At 43.0% G+C, this 20,121-nt stretch overlaps 1 protein-coding gene across 1 annotated transcript; it reads left to right on the top strand.

The window, feature by feature from the left end:
• The first annotated feature begins 4,535 nt into the window (after nucleotides 1-4,535).
• Ovgp1 (oviductal glycoprotein 1) lies at nucleotides 4,536-18,132 on the top strand. The gene is given in 11 exon segments (NM_001281337.1): nucleotides 4,536-4,574; nucleotides 5,115-5,144; nucleotides 5,533-5,737; nucleotides 6,416-6,472; nucleotides 7,960-8,125; nucleotides 8,502-8,626; nucleotides 9,975-10,083; nucleotides 10,169-10,354; nucleotides 11,897-12,013; nucleotides 15,941-16,076; nucleotides 16,950-18,132. Coding segments are annotated over 11 exon segments (1,971 nt in total). The 5' UTR covers nucleotides 4,536-4,549; the 3' UTR covers nucleotides 17,765-18,132.
• Nucleotides 18,133-20,121: the final 1,989 nt, after the last annotated feature.

The following is a 20,121-nucleotide window of genomic DNA, read 5'->3' as shown; positions in this document are numbered from 1 at the left end:
AGATGTTCAAACCTAGTTAAAGCCATGATAAACAACAAGCATAATTTTTGGACAATTGTATATATGAGCAGAGAAGACAGTTCAAAATAAAAGACCTGGAAACAATCAGGAATATAGTGCTACAGTTGCAGCAGGCCATCCATTGTCTTGAGAATAGTTCTAGTCCATTCTGCCAGGCCCAGTGACAGGGAACAGTGGGGGCATTTTGCTTGTTGAAAACCATTTGGTTTTCTTCAGGTTAGTGTTACTGTTCAAATGTCTGACCTTGAGTGAATGCATTTCCTTAGCCTTGTTATCCATACTTAGAAATCTGTTAGCCTGACTATTGCTCAGCTACTGATCCTTGGCCCACTGAGATCTGGGAGTTGTTCCTAGAGTGGCGAGTGCTTGGGACATGAAACACTGAAGGTCTGTATAGTCTCAGGCGACAGCTGGTCCTCATGTGGACATTTCTTGTGGCTTAACTCTTCACAGCTTCAGAAATACTCAAAGTTAGGGTCAGGAGACGGCTCAATGGGTAAAAGTGCTTACCATCAAGCTGATGGCCTAAATTCTGTCTCAGACTCACATCTTGAAAGGATGGTACTGACTATAAGTTGTCCTCTGCCCACCTATATACATGTAAATAAAATTTAAAAGGTACCCAAACTCAAACTGCTTTGAACTTCTATATTTTTAGCATGTAAGGAAGGGCAGCATATTGGGGAAGAGGCTGTGTATTCTAAAGCTTTCGACTTCACAGAGCATCATAACATTGCTTCTTTTTAAATATGAGAGTAAAGGGCTCAGGTTTTTAAAGAGTGTTGTATTTGGATAGAATGAGTGACTTGTATTTCCTTTGTGTTTTGATATTGTTTGGCTTAGCTTTGAGATCACTAGGTAAATGTGAATAGAAAAAGATAAGATTGTGTGTGTATTGTGAAGGCTTAGAGCATGTAAACAAAGTCCATGTGTGGGAGAAGCTAGTGAGCTGCTTTTTGCCAACACGGGTAATACTGGGGGCAGTTCAGGACCATAAATTGCTTTCGTTTGGGAAAGGGTAAGCTCTAGTCTCAAGGTCTCCAAACTTCATCTCTAGTCTGTATAGTACTGTTGGAAAGTAAGCAAGGCAAGCAGATCACTGTTGAACATCGAAACACATTCCTCTGTGAGGTTTCCCATAACTCCTGGGATTTGGACTTCTATGGAATCATGGATGATTTAATCTTTAGTGTGTGGTAATAGGACAGGTGTACCCAAAAGGGGCTGAAGGAGGTCTGCTGCTGGAAGGGAGGGATAACTGGCAAGTTACACAGAATACAATGCATGATCCTACAATCTTAGCTTACGTTTAGTGTGACCTTCCACTTACTGTGGAATACTTGTTATAAATGGTATTCTGCTGTTCTTTGTGTAAGGAATAGACCATCAAAATTCAAAAGCTCAGTACATAGAGTTTAGTCCCTAACACCGTTCTGGTGGAAGCCAGCCAATATCATTGGTTGAAAAGTCACAATAACAGATTTCATTTGACCCTATGATGTTAAGTGCCAGATTCTAGGCAAGCAATTCATTTTAGAGGCATTGTGCTAAAAAGAATTAAGAATTAGTTTCAAATGAAAAATTTCCACTTTGATGGTGGTTCTCTCTTGGATTCTCAGCAACACAATGAAGACTACCTGAGAATACATTTTATGTCCACAGCTAAACTAGCTTCAGGTTCTGCGGTCTACAATTTATCAGAAATCATGACATTGGCTACGCTTAGAAACATTAAGCTGGGTGTGCCTGTTTTCTGTGGATGTACATTTCCTTATTCCAAAAGCTCCTTTAGTAAAGCTCTCTCAGATCATCAGCCTGGGCTATGAGGTCCTATCTCAAAAACAACCCAAACTAAGAAGCCTGGAACAATATGCTTAGATTGTAAATCCAGTGTTCTAAAGTCTTAAATAGTGGCACATGCTCTCAAACATGTCAGAATAAAAGACAAGGGACATGATTTGTGAAAACATTGCTTTATGTGATAATGCACATTTTTAATAAAATACACATTCAATGTGAGATAAGAGAAGTCTTCATGCTTAACAATCATCCTTTATAATAAATGCTGGGAAACAGTCTTCACTTTAAAGATGAGGTAATTGACTAGAAAATGCTCATTCAGGTTTACTGTGAAACGTGGTCAATACTCTGGAATTTTGTATCATTCAAACAACTGATTTAAACACGCTTCTGCAATTCCTCAATGTCAGTTTTTAGTCAAATGCTTTTATCAAACAAAGGACTTCACGTGTGTTCCTGCCTTCATCTCCATTATCAATGAAATACCAGAGCAATCATGCTGCTTTGCAGAATTCTTCAGTTATCCAAGTAACGTACATCAGTAAATATCTTTCCCTGTAAGAATAGGCTAAGCACTAAAGAAAAGACTCGAAATGCCAGTGGATGTGTCATAGAAGCAGTGGCTTTTTTTTTTTTTTTTTTTGCTGTTTTAAAACAAGAACTGAAGGAATAAAATTGTGAACAAATGGGCACAGCACACTGATTTTCTATTTAATTCTTATTTGATCAACCACTATGTATGCAGAATCAGAGTTGCCAGGTTTTTGGCATTGTCACTCCTGGATTAGGCAGAGCTCATTGATGGCAACCATTGTTCTGTCTTTGCTCTCTCAGCATCCAAGCTACTGCTGTGGATGTGGAGAGATGAGGTGCAGATTGTTAGGTAAAGTATACTGGCAGCAGTGTGATTTGAAGGGTACAAATGTCAATCATGCATAAAATCTTGAAAGGCAGGAGTCACAGAAGTAGAGGTCAACATTTCATAAAGTATTAAAAGGGAACCAGTAGAGTATCAGGCCATGAGAGAGCCTGACAAGACTGAGGCCCCAGAAACCAACCTTAGTACCAGTAATTTCCAGATCACCTTGCAAGTCATAGATTCAATAACAAGAATTGGGGCACATGAGCAGTGACTGAGAAAAGCATGGTCATTAGAGTCGAACATCGGGAGTCGTTTAATTATTGCCTTGGGAGGCTTGCTGATCTTCTGATTTAGGTTAACAGTAGCCCAAAGAATGAAGCATGTAGATAGGACTCAAAGGACCCCAGGGATGATGCAGAGCAGGAAGGGGCCCTGGGGTTTGTTTGATAATAAAGCCAATGATTTCTTACTGCAACCATTGTTGCTTTCCAAGAACTATCTCTCTCTCTCCTTCATTTGCCTTTGTTCTTTGATATTAGTATAAAAATGAGTTTCTTGCTTAGTTCATCACATAAGTGAAGGTCAGATGTTCAACAGATTTGACCACTGGGCACTAATTTCTCTAAACCCTTCCTACACATGTGCAGCAGCATCTGTCTCAGAGAGAGGGCACACGGTTGAAACCATCTGGAACAGAAAAAGAGAAAACACATGGATTAAAGCAACAGCTGATGTACAGACTTTTTAAAAACCTTTCATTGTTGCATTTCTTTAAAATTGACTTCTGGGTGTCCATAATCATATTCATATTCCTGAGGCTCAGGTGCCATTCTCATGGCTGGCTCATATACTTGCCCAAATGTTTTCTAGTTTCAGGGTTTTGTTTGTTTGCATGGTTTTTTTGTTTGTTTGTTTGTTTGTTTGCGTGAGAAAGTAATGGCTCTATCAACTCCAGGCCCACTCGCCATGCAGGACAACCAATAACTGCTATTCAAGTGTACTATCCCCTACTTTACCAATCTCTCCTGACCGAAGGGCTTCATGTCAATTGACAGTGAAAGGTCAGAGGAAGCAGAGGAGAGGGACTAGTGCGATAGTTCTCCAGTCAGACTGCACACTGGACACCGGGTCTGAACTCTGTTTGTGTAGAGAATGCGCTGTTTCAGGGTGTTTACTCCACCTGTTGACTTGAGCTGCTTGGTGAGTGTCAGGGTTTGAGTTTGAGCATTCTGCTCTTCTAGCCAGCTTCCTAATTAACATCTGTAATGAATTAAGCTCTTGTTTTTATGCAAGCCGCAATTTCACACTATCTCTTCAGTTCCTGTATATTCCTGGGAGATAAGAATGAGCTATTAGCTCGAGAAAAACAGACTTTTCTTTGTGTGTGGAAACTTCAGGGGCTCAATAACTCATCCAAAATTATAAAACGTGTAAGTGGTGTAACAAGAGTGCTACCTTGGCTCTGAAGCCAGAATCCAAAGCTGAAGCACCAAAGCTTCATGACACTGCTTTTCTGATAATCTATGGATATACTCCATCATTCAGTGTTTCTCCTCCACCTCAGCTGTGGGGAGTTGGGTACCAGGAAATGGGGCCAATTGCCAGACAAGGCTCAGGAACACTGCCCTTGTCTTTGTTATAGCCTAGGGTGAACACTGACTCCCTGCTAGCGTCAGGCCACGGATGTGGCTTTGTTGGCCCTGAGAACTACAGCTGTTCCTGAGAGGGAGTAGGAGTATTTCTGAGGTCACTGTGACTTGTTTCTGGCATGGCATGTGTGTGTACTGGGCTCTCCCCATGCTGCACATGGGCCAGCTCCTATTAAAGGGTCTTGAGCTCCCGCCCCATTGCTGCCAGACAGCTGAGATGGGGAGGCTGCTGCTGTGGGTTGGTGAGTATGGCGGATCCTAGCAGTGCCACACAGTTCAGGAGATAGCAGTTTGTTGCTTCTCTGGTGCCCAGTAAGCAGCCTGGGACTCGGAGTCTGGATGAGGCAGATATGAGACAGACACAATAAAGAATCAGAGGTACTCGGAGGAAGGGGCCGGGCAGCAGTTCTCCAACCTAGCTGCTTTCATGCTTGGGCTTTATCTTGAGCCAGTTTATTCAGAATTTCTGGGAAGAGGGCTTTGATATGAGTGCTTTTGAGTTTATAGCTGGATTGAGAATCACCGGCCGAGAGCTTCAGCTTGGACATCTATCATTGTCCCTATGCAAAGCATGAGCAGGTGCAATTGATGATTGTAGAAAAGAGGCTTAGACTAGCTCCACTGTTAACTTTGAAATAGAGGAAACCAGTGACTGATGTGTGTCACCAAGTGTGCATCTGCATGCATATATGGTGCTGAGCTGGAGGGGGCACCCGCTAACTAAGGGGTGTACTGGGGAAAGCCACACTGCGTGTGTATATTAATTCCTCCATTTCCTGCAGGGCTGGTTCTTCTGATGAAACCCAACGACGGTAAGGAAACCACCTACCACCCTCCAAAGTCAGGGAGATTTTCTGGCTAGGAAATCTCCATCCAGTGTCTCCTGGACTTCTGCCTGTCTTGGCTCCTTGGTCAGAGGTTGCTGATCCAATATAATTCAGCACAGGACGCTGGCCACTTGCTGTTTGTATGGCTCAGTGTGTGCCGGCATCTAGATGGATAAGACATTCTTTCTTCTCTTGGGCCTTAGCAGCAAGGGTGAGAGGTCTAGGGGCTTGTGGAGGAGGCGCCGGTGTATGTGGGAGGAGTGGGCTGTTACAGTGGCTTGCTCTCTTTGGCTGTGCTGTCTCTACCCTCCGGAAGCCGAGTTCCCTCCTTGCCCCATGATCTCTGCTGACTAATCCTTGTTGTCCATGCCAGGTACTGCCTACAAGCTGGTCTGCTATTTCACCAACTGGGCTCACAGTCGGCCAGTCCCTGCCTCCATCTTGCCCCGTGACCTGGATCCCTTTCTTTGTACACACCTGATATTTGCCTTTGCCTCGATGAGCAACAATCAGATTGTTGCCAATAATCTCCAGGATGAGAAAATTCTCTATCCAGAGTTCAACAAACTCAAGGAGAGGTATGTTAGATGTAGTTGGGCTCTCAGATTTTATAGCTAGAGGAAAATTATGCCTATTTCCCTTATTACTCTTGAATTCCCCTGCTTTTTCTTTTTTTTCCTCTGCTTTTTCTAATCTTACCTTTCTCTCAACTGGGGATCTGAGCACTTCTTAAGAGCTCTCCATCGACCAGCCCCCTGAGCTGCTTCTTGCCTCGATGACTTGGGAGTTAATGTTGCCTGTTCCTGGATGTCTTCACACTCCTTTCTCCTGGTGAACTCTGGCTCACCCTTTGAGCCCAGTTGTGAGGGTTTAATACTGCTAAGACTTCACAGAGGTGAGAGGGATGCTTGTCTATGTGTTTGCTGTTGCATTTCAAACAGTCAAAGGCACAGAGTCATTGCTCAGTGAATATCTGTTGAGTTGGGAAATGAGTGACTAGAAACATTTTAGACTTTTTTTTTCCTGGAAATTTTTGGGGGAAGTGAGGGATCTTGGTGTGCAGAGCTGCAGTGGTCTTTGGATTGATTATTTGCCTCTATTTTCTTCTGTGGTCTCCTCCCTTGTCATGCCTTCTCCCATTCTTGTGTCCCCTTCTCCATTTCCCATTGTTTGCCTAATACACAGAAGAAAGAAGAGCAGTGACTGCAGCTGCTCAGAGTAAGGCCTGCTTTTCCACTTTCTCCCCCACATTCCAGGAACAGAGCCCTGAAAACACTACTGTCTGTTGGAGGCTGGAACTTCGGCACATCACGGTGAGATGCTCAGTCACTGTCTTCTCTCTGGGAGGAAGAACAAGATAGGCTAGAATGAGAATAATGGTGCGTGCGTGCGTGCGTGCGTGCGTGTGTGTGTGTGTGTGTGTGTGTGTGTGTGTGTGTGTGTGTGTGTGTGTAAGCCAGTTTGGATACAAGGACAGCAAAGTTCATGTTGGTACCTTCTCAAGTCCTGGATTCAAGGGATCCTTTTTCCACAGAGGGTCATAGGAGGAAAAGAGGATCCTAAAGGTGATGAGAAAAGGGACAGGGGAACACAAGAGACAATATGGTGCACTTAGGACTGGGAGTGTGGTGCAGAGGCAGTGCACTTGGTGAACATGTCCAAGACCCTGAGTCTGACCCTTAGCATCATCTGAAAACACATTCAAAACAAAACAGAACAGAACAAAATAAAACATAAGACCACTTGGAGATACAAATTCATAGGAAAAAAATACCAAGGAAAACAGGCATTGAACTTGAAACTCAGGGCAAGAAATGATTAACAGGTGAAATGGGAGGTGCACAAATGAGTCTTTAACTCTTTTTGTTGGAAGCAGGGGTTTTATATAGGACAAGAAGAGAGGAGCTTTATATGGGCCAAGAAGAGTAACCCACAAACCTCACAGACCCTGGGCTTTGCCAGTCTGTGCATGGGGCTGGCTGTGTTAGAGATAAAGACACAACTAATGATATTTTGGTGCTATTGCAGGGACTCACAGCATACATCCTTCATGTGGTGGCTGTTCTTGTTAGTACCACAATAGGGAAATGACAAACCACGTTCATAATCTCAAAAGGACAGTTTCCTTACTTCCTAGATAAGGTCTGGGGTAGAGCCTGCCTTCCAGCCTTGGCAGAAGACCTGACAGTCTGGTGTGTGTAGGATGCCCCTTGAAAGGGACCTCCAGGTGCGATGGAGGGTCCTAGGTATGAGGTGTCTGGCAACTAACTCTGTTCAGCCCCAGGCCTCATCTCTGTTCCTTTGACTTGCTATGAGCCTAAAGCCGAGTGAGATGCCACACGTATATGTATATATGAATGATTTCTTGGGAAATGGCTGTATTTCAAATTATTAGGAAAAGAAAGCGAGAGTCACAAGGATTAAGGAACTTGCCAAGTTTTCTTCCAGGTGTCCTCACCCCTCAAGAGAGCCCAGCTGACTGGTGGCCAATGGACAATGGAACCCAGGTCCATTTATCTCTAGGTCTAGTTATTTTATAATCACTTTCCACAAGATTAATCTGGATTTGCTTAAAGTTAGCTCCCATAAGTGAGAATTACTCCTAAGTGTTTTGTTGTGGAAAAGGAAACAAATACAAAAAATCAAACAAGGCAAAGAATAAGAGCCAAGGGTGGGAATTTTCCTTGAGAGCACTTTGCCTCATGCCAACTTAAGTCACCTGCTGGGGGACCTTGCTAGGACTTCAGAGGACACTAATTTTGAAGACATTGTTCTTTGCTTTACCCTGGTCTCCCTGCAGGTTCACCACTATGCTGTCCACCCTTGCCAGCCGTGAAAAATTTATTGGTTCAGTTGTATCCTTCCTGAGAACACATGGCTTTGATGGGCTTGATCTCTTCTTCTTGTACCCTGGACTACGAGGCAGCCCCATTAACGACCGATGGAATTTTCTCTTCTTAATTGAAGTAAGGACAATAGAAAATGGTTTCACTTTTCATTTGGGGTGGGCGAATGTTAGAGAGGTAACACAAGTTTGAGGCGGAGAAAGGAACAAAATATTCTTTTACTGACATTCCCAGGAGGTGCTGGCTCTCACTGCTGCAGAGCAGTTGTCCTGGGGCTGTTTCTGTCTCCAGCTGGATCTTGTCCCAGCTCTGTAGCCTAAGGGACACTTTCTCTCTGAAGCTTCCTGGTCTTGTTCTGGTAACTCAGGGACCATGTTGGTATGCTGTCTTGTCTTTCATGTAGCCTGTGGGCAGAACCTGTTTTCTCTTTCTGTCCCAGGCCTAGCTTAAAGAGCTTAAACAATTTCTGTGTGTATGTGTGTGTGTGTCTCCCTAGGAGCTCCAGTTTGCCTTTGAGAAGGAGGCACTGCTCACCCAGCGCCCGAGGCTGCTGCTGTCGGCTGCTGTCTCTGGCATCCCATACATCATTCAAACATCTTATGATGTGCACCTTTTAGGAAGGTGAGTGGATGTTGCTCCTGAGTGGCTAAAGCACTGTCTGAGTCTCCTTTGCTGTCCCATGTTGGTGAGCTGAGGAGTGGAGTGAGGAGCTAGTGAGCTGAGGATAGGAGTGGTGTCTTACCCATCCCTGGGTTTTCATAAAAAAAAAAATCAGATTTGGGTTTTGTACTTCTGGATTATAGCACCATTACCACAGGTAGAGTCTTCTGCAGGACCCATTCCTGGAACTCATAGATAGAGAATGTCGTGGACCTGGCCTCTTCCTCCTCTGAGCACAGGAGTAATACGCAATACGCAATAAGTGGTAGTGGCAGAGGATGGGTTAGTAGCAAGCAAAGCCATGGAAAGCAACACAGGAATGTCCAGTGTACTTACACTTCAGAGTAGATCTTTTTGCAACAGTTAAAAAGCAGACAAAAATAGATCATAGTCTTTCTAGACATGCTGACTCTCACCTAATTTTCTTGACTCACAATCAAGTATTAAAGATGAAGAAGCCAAGGTTTATGCAGAGAAATAGAGGACATGGTGTCCCTGTGTAATAGCAGGAGGGAGAGCTGTTTTAATGTGGGAGGAAAAGAGATCCAACAGGGAAGAAAGCTTATTAGTAGTCATTGTGTTGCCAGGTAACACTGAGAGAGTGCTGCCTTTACCTAACTGGGTGACTTTCAGAAATATGTTAGTATGTTTCTAATTATTTAACTTTAAAATGTAAAAAGTTGGCTGGATATGGTTTTGTATACTTTTCTGTAGTCACAGCATCAGGGAGATAGAGGAAGGAGGATCATGAGTTTGAGATTAGTGGGGGTTACATAGTCATTTCTAGGTCAGTATGGGTTGTATAATGAGACACTGCCACGAAAGACAGACAGACACAGAGAGGAAGAGTCTATTTACAACATTCACCAGATTAAATTAGATAACCAGCACAAACCTTACATTCTGACATGATACATGCTTAGGTAATATTTGATCATTACGACTATGGAAGTGTCTGGAAGAGTGGACAACAGTAGTTCTCTGGCATGCACTTTTATAGGGCCGCACTGTTGTTCGATTCATGACAGTTTATTCAGACCTCTGCCACCCTCTGTCAGGCCTGCATGTATTCATTTTCTTGTCTGAGCTCTTTCTACCTCCATGTGTACTCTCAGGATGCATAGAGCTTGATTCACAGCTATCCCTAGTCAGAAATTCATTTCATCTCAAAGTGGCTTGCTTAACCTGAGCAGGTCCACAGGAGGCTCTGATGGTCAACTTGCAGCTATTTAGCTGAAGAGTACTGTGATGATCTGAGTTGAGTTTTTACTTAGCCTGACATTCATATTCCCTCCTCTGTTCCTTACAGACGTCTGGATTTCATTAATGTCTTGTCTTATGACTTACATGGAAGTTGGGAAAAGTCTACAGGACACAACAGTCCTCTGTTCTCCCTTCCTGAAGACCCAAAATCTTCGGTAAGGAAAGGAAAGGTCTCAGGTGATCCAGATTCCTATCCTTGGGCCCAGATAATTGGTGAGGTTGTCTTCTTTCCATCTACAGGCATTTGCTATGAATTACTGGAGAAATCTTGGGGCACCTGCAGATAAACTTCTCATGGGCTTCCCTGCCTATGGACGAACCTTTCACCTCCTCAGAGAATCCAAGAATGGATTGCAGGCTGCCTCAATGGGACCAGCATCTCCTGGGAAGTACACCAAGCAGGCTGGCTTCCTGGCTTACTATGAGGTGATGGAATTAGGGACCTCTGTCTAGTGGCTGGGGCTCCTCCCTCAAGCTGGAGCAAGAGCTAGGACAGAGCAGTGGTGGGTGAGAGCTAGAGACAGGGCAAAGGGACATTTTTTTTTCCAGACAAGGGGAATTCACTGAAAATATTTTTCCTTTGGGGTTGTGGAGTCCTTTGTAAAAGATAAAAGTCCAGGGAGAATATGAATGGAAAGAATAAAAATATTTCCTTCCTTCCTTCCTTCCTTCCTTCCTTCCTTCCTTCCTTCCTTCCTTCCTTCCTTCCTTCCTTCCTTCCTTCCTTCCTTCCTTCCTTCCTTCCTTCCTTTCTTTCTTTCTTTCTTTCTTTCTTTCTTTCTTTCTTTCTTTTTGAGACATGGTTTCTCTGTAGTTCGGGCTGTTCCGGAACTTGCTTCGCAGACCAGGATGGCCTCGAACTCACTGAGACCCACCTACCTCTGTCTCCAAGCCTCCCAAGTGGTGGGATAAAGATGTGCACCACCACCACTGGCTGGAAAAGGAAAATCTTAAATGTTACATGGGTAAATTCAGATTTGGTCTATATTATAAATAAAATGCAGGCCTTTTAAACACACACACACACACACACACACACACACACACACACACACATGTGTGTGCTCTGGAGAATCTTGGGGTTAAGTAGAGGACTGCAGGTTGCCAGATGAAGAGTTATAGCTCTCCCTTAGGGAGGAATGGAAATGCTGCATGTACCTCCAAACTCTGCTCTCTATTGGATCATTGGAGATATTTTCCTGCTAACCTCATGAAGCATGGTTGTTAAGGGTATCATAGTTGAGAGAACATTTTTTAAAGCCATGATAGATTACAGAAACTTCAACACACAAAACCTTAATGTACAACCAACCAACCAACAACTTAACCAATCAGAAAAAAAAACCCAAAACCAAAAACCAGCAACACTACAACAGCAACAACCTCACAAAGAATGACTTAGATGTTCACTTCTACAGTACAACTTGAACATCTATGTGTCTGCAATATTCAGTTTCTAGCACAATGCTGGGGTTTCAGTGGGCACTCAAGAGTGTTATAATAACCTAGTTAACTGGCTTCAAGACCTTTAGAAGTACTGGAACTTCAGGTGTTAGTCATTTAGCTCCCTGGATGGGGCAGCTGGTGATGAGCTCTAATGAACACAAGAGAGACTTGTTTATGAAGACAACAAAACAGATGCAGTCCTGGTCACTGGTCAGGCTTATTCATCTTAGTGTTGTGGCACTGGCATTATTTACCAAACTCTGACTTTGTTTCTGGTGAAGGTCTGTCACATTTTTCTTTTAAACTGTGGGCTCTAGAGGAAGGGCCCTATAACAGAAGGAACATAATCAATATGTAGAGGAAGTTCTCTGTGGGCAGTTTCTCCCTTCCTTTTTGGTTTGTGGTCTCAGGCCCTGGTGAGAGGCTTTTCTTGGATTCTTTCTTCCAAGACAAGAAGCAACCGAGTCTCCTGGTGCTTGTCTTCAAGGCATTTCATGGAAGTTACCTGTGTCCTCCTGGCAGGTTTGTTCCTTTATCCAGAGAGCAGAAAAACACTGGATTGATCATCAATATGTCCCATATGCCTACAAGGGGAAGGAGTGGGTTGGCTATGATGATGCCGTCAGCTTCAGTTACAAGGTAAGACACTTGGTCTTTTCTGTTCCAGTATTCAGATTCTCGTTAGCTTTGATGGGACTCTCCTTTATACTATGTGTCTATGCCCGTGCACACATGTGTGTAGACATGGTTTATGTTACACTAGGCATCCATGAATATTACTGATGGGGGCAGGGATGAGGAAAGTACTAGGTTTTTCTGAGGGAGGTGGGAGTAGGAGGAGATGATGACTTTTGAGAGAGGCTCACTGGAATAGAATCTTGTCACAGGTCTAAAGGAAAATTTGGGTGGGGCAGGGTATTTCTGTGGAGGGCCTACAATATTGGTGAGAGTTTAATTCTTCAAGGGGAGTATCTGAGTTGGTATATGTGATTTGCAGTTTGGAAACTTGGAGTCTAATTGACCATCCCTTTCCCCAATGTAAGTGGCATAAATAAAGTTGACTCTGACAGAGGTGGGGTGTATGTGTGTATGTGTGTGTGTGTGTGTGTGTGTGTGTGTGTGTGTGTGTGTGTGTAGGAGGGAGAGAGGTACCAATGTCAAGTCATCTTTCTTAATTTCTTCTCACCTTGCTTTTTTTTGTGAACCTGGAGTCAGCTAGACTGGTTGGTTAGCAAGCCCGGTGTCTTTCTGTCTCCATCTCCCGAGCTTTGGAATTACAGGCTTACACTGCTATGCTTGGCTTTTTAAATGTGGTCCTAGGGTTTGAACTCAGGATCGTAGGTTTACACAGCAGGGTTGTTTTTGTTTGTTTGCTTGTTTTGTCTTTTTAACCATCTCCTTAGCTGTGAGTCTGGTAGACTTTGATATTGAATTCAAGCAGAAGCTACATGGTCCAGTTGCTCCCAAACCTTCCCTTGTTTTGATAATTCTGAAAGACTTAATAAATGGAAACTCTTGGTTGAGCACAGCTATATTCAGTAGGTATTTTAAAAAAGTCTAATTTTAGTATGCCTTTACATGTGACCTTGCTATAAATATTTGCAATTTTGGAAACTCTAAGGGACAAGGAAAGATCCAGGAATAAGATAAAGAGGATCTGGACCTTGGAGGAGAGGTGGACTGTGAGTATTGACAACTGATGGATACTGGGGGCTAGGAGTAGAGAAAATTCATAGTTCTGCTGTAGGTGATAGCAGTGGCAGATGTTGGCTGTTCTTTGGGAGACAGTTTGGGGAAAAAGGCACTAGAGATAGTGGGACATTAGTGATGTTTCACTGTGTATTTCTTCTGTGCATAACTCAAGTAGAAAGCAAGCTTCCCAGCTACTAGGACCTTACTCTAGTTTGGGAATGGAAGACAGAGGATGACCCAATGGAAACAGTCAGATGAACTTAAATACATGAGCCTCAGAACATCAAATAGAAGAACTCATCTGCTCCTACGTGTGTTGTGGGAGGCCGTGGGATCGGTAGCACAGAGGACTTGAATCATGGGCATTACTGTGCCTTGTTGAGCTAGAGCTAGATAAAGGATGTGGGCCTGTTGAGGGGATGATGAGAGCACTTTGTGAGAATATCAGAGCAGAAAGAAACTTTGGAGGTCATTATTGGGACATGACTACTTTAAATATTTTAGTGCTCCTGCATGGGGCAAGTCAGTTAGGAAAGGAAGCAGGCAAGTTATGCTAAAATGGAAAGCCACCTTTCCACATTCCCCCGGATCCGCTGCCTGTGTTCAAAGACCATTACCTTCCCTCCCATTGTCAGCACCCTTGGTGTTTACACATAAACAAAATGGACTGTCCATATCAGTGGAGAGTTGGCTTTCTCTTCATGGAGAGAGAGGCCAGATAGTTTATCCATTGTCTAAGCTCCAAGTTTGACAATGTCCAGTCTGTTCTGTGGTGCAAACCTCATGTACATTCAGGACAACATCAGTTTGTCACAGTGCCTTAAAGTTTTTTAGACTGATTTATTTTATGCATATGAATGTTTTTCCTGCATGGATATGTGTACCACTAGCATTGTTAGTGCTCTTGCAGGTTAGGAGAGGGTGTTGTTTCCCCTGAAATTGGAATTACAGATGGTTGTGAGCTACCATGTAAGTGCTAACCAAACTGGAGTCCTCTGTAAGAGCAGTGTAAGTGGTCTTAATAGTTGAGCAATCTCTCCAGTTCCTCACACTAGGCAACGAAGGAGGACATTAATGATTATAATCTGCATTGGATTCAAGCCTCTACTTTTCATTAGCTATGGAATCTTAGAAATTCTATATGACTCTTACCTTCTTTGGATACCTCATCCAAAAAATAATATTTTCAATATTTTTAGGTCCAAAAGAATGCCTATACACTACAATATGAATGAAATTTTGAAGATACTAAGCAGAACAGATGCTGAGCAGAATAATCACACAAAAATTGATAAATTCTGTATGATTTCACTTATTATGCTAAATATTTAAAGGGGCAAACCCTCTAGGGTAGGGGAGGCAATTCAAGGAGCTTTTCTGGCTTCTTGTTTCAATATGAGTAGTTTTCTCTCTGATCCAAAGTAACTTACTAGCCTGTAATTAGGATAAGCTTCTAGAAACTTTGGATCTTCCACGAAAGAGCAAAATGACTGAGTAATGTCACACAAATATTTAAATAGGATAGAGTCTGTGGGGGTTTGTTTGTTTTATTTTCTACGAGAGAGAGAGAGAGAGAGAGGGAGAGGGAGAGGGAGAGGGAGAGGGAGAGGGAGAGGGAGAGGGAGAGGGAGAGGGAGAGGGAGAGGGAGAGGGAGCACCAGCAAAATAACAATGGTCCAGAATTAGAGTGCAAGCCCTGTGGTTTAGTTAGAGCTGATCTTTAAAAGTCATGGAAGACAGTCTTTATCTTTTCACCTGTAAAAAGTGCACACAGTATCTGTTTTATGGTTACTTTTTAGCACCACTGTGATATAAGGTTTGTGGAAGTTATTTTAAAAGATAAAATGATCTCATAGTTCAGTTTTGTGGTGATGATGGTGGCAGGCTGAGGGATATGGAAAGAGTAGCTAACATTAGGAAACATTAGCTATGTACCTGCTAAAGTTAAGGAGTATTCCCATATAACATAAAACATAGGGTTTACCATTTTATCTTTTCTTTTAATGGGTGAGGGGTGCTGTAGCCAAGGTTTACCTCAAACTCACTATGTAGCCAAGACTGGCTTTGATCTTCTGATTTTCCTGCTGCTGAGTGCTGAGATTCCAAGCATGAACCATCATGCCCTCCCTGTAGTTTAGTCATTTAAAAAAAAGATGTATTTATTTGTTTATTTAGTACACAATATTCTGTTTGCATGTATATATGCAGGCCAGAAGAAGGCACCAGATCTCATTATAAATGGTCGTGAGCCACTATATGGTCGCTGGGAATTGAACTCAGGACCTCTGGAAGAAAAAGCAGTGCTCTTAACCTCTGAGCCATCTCTCCAATCCCATTTTAGTCATTTTAAGCCCTCATGTTAGTGACACTAAATGTGCTCACATGTTGTTTGACTTTCATACCATTAATCTTTACAACTCCTCTATCTTCCCAAATTCAAACTCTGTACCCATAAACTCTAACTCCCTTCCTCCCCCTCCCCAGCACCTGGCAATTATTATACTTCCTGCCTCTGTGGGTTTGACCACTTTGAATACTTAGCACAATAAGTGGAATCACATAGATTTTATTATTTTTCTTTTGTCTGATTATTTTACTTAGCATAGTATCTTCAAAAACTCATTCATGTTGTATTGTGTAGGCATTCTTTTGTCCCTAAAATATTGGAAATATTATTTATTTTTGTTGAAATAGATGATCAAGGAAGATAAGAATCATATAGAAATTTGAAAATTCCATAACTAATGAGAAATAGAGGCAACCATTACCATAAATACCCTCATTCATTGCTTTCTGCAGATTTGTTCAACTTCTGTTGTTTTCCTCCTGTACCCAGACTAGAGGGTGGTTAGCAACTGATTGTTACTTTTACAGGCAATGTTCGTGAAAAAAGAACATTTTGGGGGGGCCATGGTGTGGACACTGGATATGGATGACGTCAGGGGCACTTTCTGTGGCAATGGCCCTTTCCCCCTTGTCCATATATTGAATGAGCTCTTGGTGCGGGCAGGTAAGTTAACTAGGACCTAGAAGCCAGGGTTGTAAGTGGTAGAACCACACTGGTGGGTCCCTTCTGCTGGGTCTAACTTCTTTGACTTGACACTGACGCAGACTTTAATGTCAACCAAATTTGACTTTCTGGAGCTTCCTTTGCCTCTTCTGAAAATGAGATAGTCCTAGACATAGAACATTATGAAGAACTAATTGAGATATGAACAACATACTATTTCATAGTTAATATTCATTTCTGTTTTTTCCTCCTCATTTCTTGGGCAAGGGACTAGAAAAGGTATACACATACACACACACACACACACACACACACACACACACACACCTGTTGATATTAGTGGCTGTACTGGCAGTTAGGAAATCGTATGTAAGAGTTGAATTCCCTTAGAAATTTGGGACTGGAGCTCAGCCAGGCTAGCAAGCAACTTACCTTGCAGTGTAGAGTCTCCAGGCCTCAGCTCTGTTTCTGACACCTCCTCCAACATGGCATACAGACAACTACTCCTTGAGTTGTCAACAGCAAATTAGACCTTGAACAATGTCTGTCTAGAAGTACCCAGGGAGGTTAAAGTGAAGGACTAGACATAAGGACCTAAGAGCCTTCCTTGAAGTAGTCACCAGAAGTGTGGCAAATCTATAGATGGCCCACAGTTTGGGTCTATGCTAACACCTATGGGTAAGGTTACAGAGCTTTGGTGTGGTTGGATTTTTATCTTTCTCTTCCGGTGAGTAAATCATGAAGTCTTTCAATGCTGGGTTTTTGGATCAGATTTTTCAGCTTTGGAGTGACTTTAGAGTTGTTGGGAATTAATAAGAAAGGAAAGAAGAGGTAGAAATCTTACTATTTTTTTTCCTGATGATTTTTCTTCAGAGTTCAACTCAACCCCTTTGCCACAATTTTGGTTTACATTGCCTGTGAATTCCTCAGGACCTGGCTCTGAGAGTCTTCCCGTGACAGAGGAGTTGACCACTGATACTGTAAAGATTTTGCCCCCAGGAGGAGAGGCTATGGCCACTGAGGTCCACAGAAAGTATGAAAAGGTGACTACAATCCCTAACGGTGGATTTGTGACTCCTGCGGGAACGACATCTCCTACAACACATGCTGTAGCTCTAGAAAGAAACGCTATGGCTCCTGGGGCAAAAACTACAACCTCACTGGACCTTCTGTCTGAGACCATGACTGGGATGACAGTGACAGTCCAGACACAGACAGCTGGGAGAGAGACCATGACCACAGTGGGTAATCAGTCTGTGACCCCTGGGGGAGAGACCATGACCACAGTGGGTAATCAGTCTGTGACCCCTGGGGGAGAGACCATGACCACAGTGGGTAATCAGTCTGTGACCCCTGGGGGAGAGACCGTGACCATAGTGGGTAATAAGTCTGTGACCCCTGTGGGAGAGACCGTGACCATAGTGGGTAATAAGTCTGTGACCCCTGGGGGACAGATCACAGCCACAGTGGGTAGTCAGTCTGTGACCCCTCCAGGGATGGATACAACTCTTGTCTATCTTCAGACTATGACTCTCAGTGAGAAGGGAACTTCTAGCAAGAAGGCTGTGGTCCTTGAAAAGGTCACTGTTCCTCCTAGAGAGATATCAGTTATGCCCAATGAACAGAATACAGCTCTAAATCGGGAGAATTTGATTGCTGAGGTGGAAAGTTATTCCCAGGATGGGTGAATTGGCCCTTATGTAAAAGCGGAGAACAGGATGCTCTCCTCCAGCTTTATCGTCCTGTTCCCAGGATATGTGCCTTTTTCTTTTGAAAATGGCTTCACTCTTACTAATGGAAACCACTCCTTTGTCAACTCAATAGTCCTTCTAACAAATCTCTTCCTCTTAAAAAAAAGAAAACCTAGGACACCCTGTTATGGATCAAGAATGTTGAGCTCCATTAGTGGCAAATCCTAGAGAAAAACTCTTGTTTTTTCTTCTATGTGGTATGACAGAAGCCATCTCATATTGCCACCCATGAACCATTTGTGGGACAAGTTGGCACCAAAGCCATGGGGCAATCTCCTTTCTGTCGAATAAATTGGAAGCATGAGAATCTTCCTGTGGTCTCTGCAGTTATTTTGTTTTTCTTTGTGTGTGTATGTGTGTGTGTGTGTGTGTGTGTGTGTGTGTGTGTCTGTCTGTCTGTCTGTCTGTCTGATTTGTGTACATGTGTTGTGTTCCACACAGGCAGGTCCCTGTGGAGGCCAGAAGAGGGCATTGGCTTCCTTGGAACCAGAGTTACAGGAGGTTGTGAGCTGCCTGGCATGGGAGCTGGAAACCCAATTCTGAGGCTCTACAAGAGCAGCAAGTACTTTTAACTTCTGAGTGGTTTCTCCAGCTCACTCTGAGATTCTTAAAATGATGTAAACAATCTAATTGTTAGCTTCTTTATTTCAAGGTGAATTCCCCCTGTTGCTGGCATTGGAAACATTTTTAGGTCTAGTCTAGAGTAGTGTTTCCTTTTGTAGATTATGGGGTTCCTTCTCTAACATTAGCACCCACATTATCACTGGGGACCAGAGACAAAATCTACTTTTAGAAAGGTTTTCCACAATCCTCAAGGGGACCTGCGGGGAATACGGAGAAAGGGAATTTTTCAAGGACATTTTCTGTTTGGAAAATTGTATTTGTTCCTGTGAAAAGCACCCTCACTTACTTTCTCCTTAGGAAGGTGTTGAGAAGACAAAACATTAAGTTAAAACTATTTTAATAGGGGGCTGGGAGGATGGGTCAGCAGTTAAGAGAAATGGCCACTGTGACAGAACCCAGTCATAACAACTGTTTCTAATTCTACACCAGACTATCTGATGCCCTCTTCTGGCTTCTGGGCATCAGGTACACACATGGAGCACATATATATGTACAGGCTCTTCTTGCGAGTTTCTGGCTCTAACTTAGGTGTTCAGGTTTACGTGTTGATCCCATTTACCCAGTGGATCCATCTTCCTTGCTCATCTCTATGGTCCTAATGCAACAAGCCAGTCTCCAGAGCTTTCTCCTTAGATGTGGCTTAGCGCCCACTACAGCATCGATTTCGCGGAGAGTTTTCCTTGGGAAGCAAGCAGGAATTCATTCAAAGCAGACTATCTTTGAGTGGGAAAACAAGCTGGGAGTTTATTTGAAATGGCTGTAGGTGGCACTCTGAAGTCTCTAGACCTAAGTACCATTAGTTGGACACTGCTTTGTGGGAAATGAACCATATTCTGCTGACTTCCTATGATACCAAGGAAAATTTATAAATTTTGAGCCTGTGAACTATGATAATTTTAAAAAATGCTTTAGTAGCCAGGGTTTTCGTTCCCCCCCCAAGTCTAGATTAATAACTTACCAGAATTACAATGGTTAATGTGTTAAACCTCTGAACTTTTGAAGTCATAACATCATTTGTATCATAAGTCTCACTTTTTCACATACCTTAAAAATCATTTCTCAGACCATTACAACTTGTATAAACTTTAAACTTTTTCTTTTCTTTTCTTCCATTTGTAAATATCCAATGAGGCATAGGTGCTTGATTACTAAGAGCAGTCATTGAAAGGCAAGTTCTTTTAAATGAATGTAAATATTTAAGTAATAGCAGCTTGGAAGCTTGAGTTTGTCTTCACATTGAAGCCTGTTTTGTGAGTTTACCTTTCTCAGCATGAAGCCTGCCAGCAAGGCAAACCTGTCTGTATTTACCTTTCTCAGCAGGAGACCTAGTAGGTGCAGAAAAAACAAGACCTGATTTTTACCTATGAAATGGACTGCAGCTCTTGTGAGAGAACCTGGCTAAAGTCTGCCTGAGGCTGTTAAACTGATAAAACAGGGCAATCCATCAACACCACCACTGAGATCTGAGAAGGATAAATCTGAGTAGGAGGTATAAACCAAACGACTTCTGTAACAAAATGACAGAGACTTACCCCATACCTGGACAGCCAGCGGAGGTCAATGTCAGCCTTTGGTCTCTAGACTCAGAAGGTCTAAGAGATTTTCCTGTGTCAGATGAACTTAGGAAAACTGACCTTGCGTGGAAAGTCAGAGTAGGGCAGTCAATCCAA

This window comes from Mesocricetus auratus, unplaced genomic scaffold (genome assembly GCF_017639785.1).
Source record: "Mesocricetus auratus isolate SY011 unplaced genomic scaffold, BCM_Maur_2.0 Super-Scaffold_100009, whole genome shotgun sequence".
Lineage (NCBI taxonomy): Eukaryota > Metazoa > Chordata > Mammalia > Rodentia > Cricetidae > Mesocricetus > Mesocricetus auratus.
The sequence above is the reverse complement of the archived record's forward strand: the minus strand, read 5'-3'. Positions and strand labels throughout refer to the sequence as shown.